Genomic DNA, 9,225 nt, shown 5'->3' on the forward strand with positions numbered 1-9,225 from the left:
AAAAACATTGCATGACAGAATTGCATATAATTAAAAAGTACACCTTACAACATGAGTTAAATGTTAATTTGTATAAACCAGGGCTTTCACTAAAAATGACTCTTAAGAGGGGTCTTCGTTTTGTCCGACACAAGTCTTGTACATTGAACACCACATTTATTGCTGTCTTACAAGGTTACTATTGCACAAGAAAAAAGCTCAAATGGAAAGTATTGCACTCAACGCTCTAATGTTCCACAGGCTTCAGTCACTCTGTTAAAACAGTCGTACAAAAATCTAAAGACATTTTCTGCTTCAAAATAGTTAAAAAGTATGTACAATATAAAATAGCTGGTCCACTGAAAGTCAGAATACCCTCTACATCATGGTTTGTTTAAATGCTAGGAACAAGACAAGTTTCATAATCAAAAGCTGATGAATCAGGTGCACCCTGTTTAACCTCTGTGCAATATAAATTACTCATCACATAAACAACTGAACTGCACTCTTCTCATTTAATCATCCTGATTTTATTTGATGTCTTTTATGATTTTATTCTTTTTATGATTTTAATTTCCTTCTTAATTTAATGTTTTAAAATGTTTTTATTCTGTGATTTCATCTTATGTAAAGCACTCTGAATTGCCTTGTGTATGAATGGTGCTATATAAATAAAGCTTGCCTTGCCTTGCCTTGCCTTGAAGGAACCTGCTACACTAAAAAAATACCAGGATCTGACACCAACCACCATACATTTGGATTGTCTACACATGCATCTAAATCTTTGCTGACTTGTATTGAAAGTAAACCTCAGCAACAGTCCGTCAGTCAGGTCACCAGGAGATTTTCCTCCTCACACAAATGGTAGAGACAGGAATGTGTGTAAACAAAGACTTCATGACTTCACCAGAGCAGTGAAAACTGTGCAGAAAAGGTAGATAATTGCCTATTTTAGGGAGTACACTTGAATATTTGTAAACTTTGCTAGAATAAGAAGAAATGCCGTTCTGCTGGTTGCCTCTACTAAGATCAGATACAGTATATTTTGGAAACACACACATTTTGACTGATGACAGTGAAACCTGGGAGGAGGGAAAAACAGGAATGCAACACTGCAAAATGACATAAGCAAGCAGTCCACTGAGGAGAAGAAAAATGTTTCAGATTTATGGCACAACAACACACGTGCCTATGTAAAGGTAAACTGCACACAAGGATAGTTTATCCCCTAATATTTTGGTCAAGTGCATGTTCTAAAGGTTGTTCATGAGTGATATCCACATGCTCCTAAACCTGGTCACTGCCCTGCCTGAAGTACACCTGCTCCCACACCACTGTGCCCCACACACAGAAGAAACCCCAGAGGTTGTGGAAGGTCCCACGGTCAAAAGGGTTTTCATCTGCACCACAGTGTTTGAGGTAGGAGATGCGGTGGCGTGACATAAACTCCCACGTGGTGGTGTTGAGAGAAACCAAGTAGAGGTGAGAGCCAAGTAAAAGCAGTACAATGAGTGAAAGCAGGGCCACGAGCACAGCCACGGCCAGGAGCACGCTGTTTGTGCGCAGCCACAGCTGCCAGGTGGGCGCATAGCTGAAACCCGTCCTGCAGAAACAGGAAAGCAGCAGTGCATTAGGCGCTCTGCAGCTGCAGCAATAGTCAGAAAAATCTGAAAAGTCATACTTACCAGGCGATGTGCAAGCCCCACAGCAGCACCACCAGCTGGATGGCTAGATACATCACAAACCAGCGGTGGTTCCTTTCACCAACGCAGTTTTCAATCCAGGGGCAGTGATGGTCGTAACGCCGGACACAGTGCTGACACGTTTGGCAGTGCTTTGATCTCATTGGCTGCTGCTTGCAGAAAAAACATTGTATTTAGAACAACACAAGTATGAATCTGGGTGAGGATCAATGTGCAGGTGAAGCAGAGTTCAGTGTTTTGGACTAAATACCCTCTGTCCCTTTGAGGGGTTGGTTTTTACTTATTATTGTTTTTGTTCTATAGTCAGTAAACTGAAAAGCTGTAGAGTAGACCTGTGTAATGTAGACCTGTACTGCGTGTTGACCCATTTGATATTCTATACCACAGAGGGATCCTACAAGTCCTACAAGAACTTCAAGTGTCACATTTCAGTCTGAGAGCTACACAGTTACAAGTTGTGTAACCCTGCAGGCGAGGACAGAGCCTGTGTTTCTCCTTCATTTCATCCTGTTCACACTCGGATGCATTTTGGATGTTTGACATTAACTGGAAGAATAAGAACTTAACCCCCAAAACCCACCAGCTGTTTTAAAACACACAACTCTCTCAGCCAGAGACTGTAGCACAGCAGGATAGCCACGGTTGACTCACTTGCAGCCAGTAGTCACGTGAAAAAAATGAATTCACTAATCTGCATTCTAGTTGTGTTATTCAGTGTGAAAGTGTTCTCATGCTGAAATAACAGCCGTATGCCACATAAGCAGACAGCGGCATTTGTAATGCGGGGGGCGGCATACCTGCAGCAGACAGTGTCCACAGCGGCGCTGTCGCAGAGATTTGGTGCTGGGCGGGATCATGTCCTGCTGCTCCTCAGTCACTCCCAGCGTGAACTGGAACAGCACAGGTCACAAACTGGTCAAAAGACTTACTGCTTCCAACACATACAACAATCAACACCAACCACAATGACACTGAAATAACACATAATGAGAGAGTCCATGCTGAATTTCTTTAGTAGGGATTTTCAAACCTTAGTCAATATCACATCCCCTGACTAATAATGGACTCACAGCAAAACAGGCATACATCAAATGCAGGCAGCACCTGCACTGCAACACAATATATCTGCAATGCTACAGGATGCAGTAAGAGAAAGAGTTAGAAATCGATAAATGTTACTGAAGCCTTTAATAAGAAATATTATTAACTGTCTTTCACACATATGAGTTTTTTTAATCCAACAATAGATAAATAAACAGGCTTCTGGTTCCAGCCATAACATTAAGATTAACGGATTAACATTATCTGATTTAAGTCTTTATAGCACCCATCCTGACAGAGACTGGTGATTGCAGAATGAGGTTTGTTGTCTTACCTGCAGGTCACTGTCATCAGACAGGATGAAACCAGGGTCCATCAGAGAAACTGCGAAATACAGCAGCACCGAAACCAGCACCAGCAGGACGAAGAGCACAGGCTGGACCAGCTGGCCTGTCTCCTCCTGCTTTCTCAGCTCTTTAACCAAACACATGGGACAACATGTCACTGAACACACTGCTGAGAACAGCAAACAAGCCCACACACACTCATGCTAAGGACAGCAGTCTTCTCACATAGCTAGCGTCTGATACACTACAGCTACATCAACACAGCATCTATTGGTGTCTTATATAAACTAATACTTTGCCGTGTCGCTGTGTCACACACTTACCTGTGTCGTGTAGGAAGAGTATTAACGTTATAACCCATGTCAGAATCACATGAGCAGTCCTCACCAGAAACCCTGAGCCGAAAACATTTTTGAACATGGTCCTAGCATATTAGAGCTGGACCAGGACGGGTCTGTCAGTGACAGGACAGTCAACGATAAGTTAGCTACAAGCTAACTGTGGATAAAATGATATGCAAACGGCTAAGCAGCTAAGCAAGCTAACAACAACAAACATTAATGTCGACACAGAATTGATGAGAAATAACGGGCGGACGTCTGCGCGCGCCTGCGGCGTTCACGTTATTTCGCGTGCCTGAGCCAAACACTGAATTAAATATGAGTCTAAATGTAATATCTGAATTTAAGATTCATTTATAGGTCAAAATAAGAGCAGCGGGGTCCCGCAGTTATCACTCAACACAAACTGTGCGTTTCAAACAGTGGATTTGTTATTTATTGTCGTTTGCCTCACAGTTGTCGGCTGTGATTGGCTAACGTAGGTCACGAGACTCAATGAGACTGCGTGGTAGGGGGGGATGCAGCGCTCGCGGACAGAGAAGTGAGGAGGAAGGGGAGAAAGGGGGGGGGTGATAAAACGTAATATAAATACACATTTGAGACATATAATTTAAGGGAAAACCCATTTTAAGATAATAATCTTCACAATCAGACAAATGCAATCAAAACCCATCCGCACAACCAAGAACAGTTCATATAAAAAATATCATACTGCAAAGTCAACATATAAACCAACCAGCTGTCAGGTAAGGTGTGTGAAGCACCTGCAGAGACCTGACCTCCTGAGCTTATTGATTCTGTCTACATGACCTCAGCACCAGCACTGACCCTGAAACACAACACTGTACAGCATGTTTGTTTTTGGTGTCCGTTTACCTGTGGCTGCTTCATCTTTACAGTACAGACCTGAAGGGAGTGAAGGAACGTAAAAGCAAAATTTTAGACTAAAATTAATTTTCTGTCAGTATCATCAGATTTCAAGTCATGACTGAAATGTAAGATGACATGGTACTTTACATGAAAAGTTATTTTTCTTACAGTAGAGGAGCTGTTTTATTTTGAAAAGAAGAATGTTAAAGGCATATATCTGAGCCAGCTTAACTTCCCTTTGAACTAATTAGCACAGACAAGCAGTGGTATCAGTATATTGATACATATATTGTCAAAACAAGTCACCAGCATTTTCTTATATATATATATATATATATTTATATATATATATATATATATATATATATATATATATATAAATATATATTTATATATATATTTATATATATATATATATATATATATATATATATATATATATATATATATATATATATATATATATATATATATATATTTATATATATATATATATATATATATATATATATTTATCATTATTTGATTATGTGTTGCTTATTTTGAGCCCCATAACTCCTCCTGGATCCCTTCTTTGTTTATGGCTGTTCCCACCCCATGTAGCTTTAAACAACAATGATGAGATGCATGAAATGGAAGTCTGATATGTTTACAATCACAGTTGATTTTTTGTTTTTAATTATTGTGCATTTATAAGCTTAAACTACCAAAAGACTTCCACCCATGTAGAACAGAGAAATGCTACTGATCCTGCAGCTCTTTGGCCCTTTGGTCGTCCAGAACGAAGGGAGTTTTCAGTGTCCTCCCTGTCAGCAGCTGCTCCAGGCCCTGTCAGATTAAAGGAGAGAATAATAACGTGTAAATGTCTTCATGATAGATGCTATGATGTCTGTACACAAGCATCTGAACACACGCTGTGTTCTCACCTCTCCAAAGTAGGAGACCAGAGGTGAAATCTCAAATTGTGCTGGAAGACCACCCCCTGCTGACACACTGCAAAAAAAAATCATCAATAAATACAACCATAAAGCCTAACATCTAATCACTTTCAGCAGTGTATTTATACTTCTACCAGCAGGTGGTGCTAAAGTAAAGAGAAATCAAAAAGTTGCTGACAGAACCTCCTGCAGCTTTGCTGTTTCTGTGAGGTTGTCAGAAAACCAGCAGAGAATTCAAAAATGCTGTGTGCGCTCCAAGTCACATCCTTTGTTATTCTTTCCTTACACTCAGTAGTTCATTTGACAGGTAAAGGCACAGTGTGCAGCTCTGCTAAGCTTCTGCATACAGGGCATGCGCCAACTGCAAGCTACTGTGCTATAATACTCTGAGTATGGTTCAGTAACCTCAGACATGCAGAGAAAGAGTTTCTGTTCCTTTGACAGTGAGCACGGAACTGAGTGTGTTTATCAGCTGATCGCATTGTTAGGTGTTAGGATGTATATCGTCCTCTGACCTGGCTGTAGGATGCAGAGTGTTCCCATGTTCATCCAGCAGTGTGGCCCCGACGGCTGCCGCCCATTGGCAGTGTTGAGCCAGCAGTGAATTCCTGGCTGTGGTTGGGCTGTCTGTGGCTGCTCCATCTGCATTTTTCAGGGGCGAAAACTCATCCTCCCTCACAACCTCAAAAACAACAAAGTTCCTTCCAAAGACAGGTAGCAATGTTTTAACAAGCTGAAGAAGTAACATGTTCGTGTTCAGTACAAAGACATCGCTGCATGCTGAGCCAGTAATAATGCTTACCTCGAAAATGGGAAGACGTCGAAAACAAACTTCTCCATTTTAATGCCATTTGGTTTTGTGGGTTTGACTTGGTTCCCACATGTGTCCACAAATGGCACTTTCTTAATGGCAACATGCTGTTTAAGCTGGCCCTTAAAATTCCTGTAAAATGAAAAGAATTATCAGGATATCAAATGTTTTCCTCACAAACACCATGAACCTTGAATACACACAACATCATGGTGTCATCTCACAGATTACTGGTTTTTTCTTCTTACTCTGCTACGTCCTGCAGGAAGCTCCTGGTGAAGAAGTGATTGCAGATGTTTCCAGCATTGTACACCAGCTCCCCTCCAGCTCCTCGGAGCTCCGTTGTCTCAGGTTGAATCTCGCTGTACTCTACCACCTGAGAGACCCCTCTCACCCTGCAAACCACACCCACTGGTTCTGCAGGGTATGCCTTCTCCACCACCTGAAACAGAGGGGAGAGAACAGGAGACAAAATTATGCCATCATGCCTACATATACTTTGAATATTTGAACTTGTTGAAAACTACTGTATTGTTCCTTTAATGCAATCTTTTCTATGTGTGGGACGCTGTATTACTCCACCTTGGCCCCGCAGTCAGCCCCTTTGCTCACACAGAAGCCAATAAACACAGGGTCAGCCATCTTAACCAGGATGTTGTCGACACAATACACATGCAAGTACTCCACTCCCCTCTTCTTCATGTCCTCTAGAACCTTATTGTCCACCAGCGCCTGGTACAGCCCTCCATTACCATCTGAAATCAAAGGAATGGTGAATTCTCTGATGTTCTGGTCTTTTATTGGTCTTCTTAATGAACTCATGTGAACCTACCTGGTGCCATGGCGATCTTCCCTTTTTCCTGCAGGATGACCTTTCCATCAAAGGTCACAGACGGGATCATCCTTTGCTCAAACATTACGATGTTTGATGGCTCCAGACCAAAGTAGTTGTTCTCTTTAAAGAACTTCTCAGTGGGAGTCAGAGTGAACTCACTGGTCATTATGTACCTGAGGAGTTGTGATAATCCTGCTGATAAATACACCTCGCAAAGACTGTGTTTACAATGACTGTTTCCCAAAACGGCAACCCCACTGATTCCTGTCCCATGCACAACAGGGACACCAAACAGCTCTTCAAAAATGGGTGACATCCATCTGGTATGGAAATCCATTTTATTATGATCTGTGGGCTAATGCTAACAACCCCACTGGTTGAATGTTAAACATTACAGAAAGAGATCTCAAAGATCTTGAGTCAAGTTCAACCAATCATTCTAAGGTATAAACCTGTCGGAGGTGCACTGGTTTCTTTAGACTTTAGACACAGCAGGTTAATGTTTCCTTTTTGTGCAAATAAAACCTTCTCATTTGTTAGTTAACATTTCCTGATGTAAACGGTTTAAGGATTTTTTCTTAACAAATAATCCCTTTAAGCAACTCATTCATGTGTAATAATAATAAAAAGACCCGGCAGTGGGTAGCGAGCAAGGTTACACTGACTGAATAAGCCTTGGAGTAGAGGACCATATAATCTTACCATGGAACGGTGCATTTAGAGCCGTGCCTGCTCTCTGCGAGCTCCTGGATTTTATGGATGCGTTCAGCCTGGATCTGATATAAAGTCTTGCCGCTTGGCAGCCCTACATTATACATCCCTTTGGGATACTGAACACCAAGACGTGTCCCCTGACCACCAGCCAAGAGCAGGACTCCAACATGATTCTCTGAGATCTGCAGCAGGCCTGTGGGGACACAGTGAGACCGTGGGCAGCAGCAGGATGTATGTAAGTAGGCTTTAATGATTTTTAAAAAAATATATCTGCTGTTAAAGACACAAACAAAGGGTGACTGAGCCTGGAGTAGAGGGAATATTAAGGTTTTCTTGCATGCAATCCCACTCTGTGACTCAATATATAAAAAGATTGCAGCCACCATTTGTCATGTTTCTATTATGGCTCAATGAAAGTCAGCACTGTAACAGGTGACCACAGTGCTGACTTGCAGTATTCAGTTTCCTAAGAAGAAATACTTTTGGTGGCCTCTGTGCTCATTTAAGGGAACAGTTTTTGTTTACATAAAAAATTGTATTAATCACTATGAACATTAGCACAAAGCATGATGCTGATGGCTGGAATTCTATGCCTCCCCAGTAATGAGAGCAGTGCTATGAGAAAACAAACTTGCAGTATTGCAGCTCATTGCTTCTACAATGTGCTCCATTCACCTTCATTCTCCCACTCTGTCAGAAACTTTCTGTCACTTCTCCTCACGCTGCCGATGCACTCAGGAGGGACTGGTTCTAGGTGCTGGTCCAGGCTGGCAGGCGGGGAGGCTGCAGCCTTGGCGGCCGTTTCACAGTGCTCCTTCAGCCCTTGCAGATCCAGCTGAGCTAGCTCCTGGAGGAAGACGGTTCGCTCCTCTTCACTCAGCTCCGGCCAAAACTGCAGGACGTGAGCCTGCCCCGCGCTCTCTAAGCCCTGCTTTACTTCCACCAAGGAAGGCATTTTGCGTCTCGTTATCGGAGCAGCAGAGAAGAAAATTTAAAAAACATTCAACTTCCTGCTCCGCTCAGGCAGAAGGAGCGTGATGCTTTCTGGGAAGTGGGTGTGTGTCACGCGCACCTCGTGACCGGAGCTCAGGGATCCTGCGGTAGAACAGGATACAGCGCAGCAAAGAGGCAAAGGCGTCTTTATACCGGTACATGCTTACACAAGCCACTGTATGTATCTACAGCCCGGTGGAAAAAAACACACAGTCAGCAGGGAACTGCTCATCAGCTGACTGCTGCTCACCGTCTCTGCTGAACAAACCATTGTCAGATCAAACACACCTTATGCTTCAGTACACTTATCTTCTCTTTAACAAAATTCAAGTGATCATAATACAAGCTGTTTGATCTAATGTATTGGATTATTTATTGAGATTCATAGATTACTTAGCAGAAAATACTATATACTATAACTACAAATGGCCTTTGGTATAGATGCAAAAGAAGCAAACACTTCTCATGTAGTGACAAAGTCAGTTGTTATTTTTATTTTTTATTGTTTGTTAGACTGTTTGATTTTATGGATTATTTGATTTATGGATTTCTTGGGTGTGTATTTCCATTTCCTCAGTGTCCCCTCACATTGAAAACCTTACAAGTAATGATGGCATTTCCTTGGTTCGTATCTTTTTATTTTGTTTTTAATT

The 9,225-nt window shown here is 41.9% G+C and overlaps 2 protein-coding genes across 2 annotated transcripts; both read right to left on the reverse strand.

Moving 5' to 3' along the window:
• Positions 1-83: 83 nt before the first annotated feature.
• On the reverse strand, positions 84-4,602 carry zdhhc12b (zDHHC palmitoyltransferase 12b). The gene is made up of 5 exons (XM_028417509.1): positions 3,394-4,602; positions 3,058-3,197; positions 2,480-2,572; positions 1,665-1,831; positions 84-1,582 (listed from the first exon to the last, which is right to left on the reverse strand). Exons 1-5 carry the CDS (start codon positions 3,488-3,490, stop codon positions 1,267-1,269), a joined length of 813 nt encoding a protein of 270 aa, XP_028273310.1. The 5' UTR covers positions 3,491-4,602; the 3' UTR covers positions 84-1,266.
• Positions 4,603-4,816: 214 nt separating this feature from the next.
• Positions 4,817-8,620, reverse strand: uap1l1 (UDP-N-acetylglucosamine pyrophosphorylase 1 like 1). The gene is made up of 9 exons (XM_028417508.1): positions 8,255-8,620; positions 7,568-7,772; positions 6,863-7,038; positions 6,613-6,785; positions 6,279-6,472; positions 6,022-6,162; positions 5,735-5,920; positions 5,208-5,274; positions 4,817-5,109 (listed from the first exon to the last, which is right to left on the reverse strand). The coding sequence occupies exons 1-9, from the start codon at positions 8,532-8,534 to the stop codon at positions 5,023-5,025; spliced, it is 1,509 nt and encodes a 502-aa protein (XP_028273309.1). The 5' UTR covers positions 8,535-8,620; the 3' UTR covers positions 4,817-5,022.
• Positions 8,621-9,225: the final 605 nt, after the last annotated feature.

The sequence above is a fragment of the Parambassis ranga genome, chromosome 12 (genome assembly GCF_900634625.1).
Source record: "Parambassis ranga chromosome 12, fParRan2.1, whole genome shotgun sequence".
Classification (NCBI taxonomy): Eukaryota; Metazoa; Chordata; class Actinopteri; family Ambassidae; genus Parambassis; species Parambassis ranga.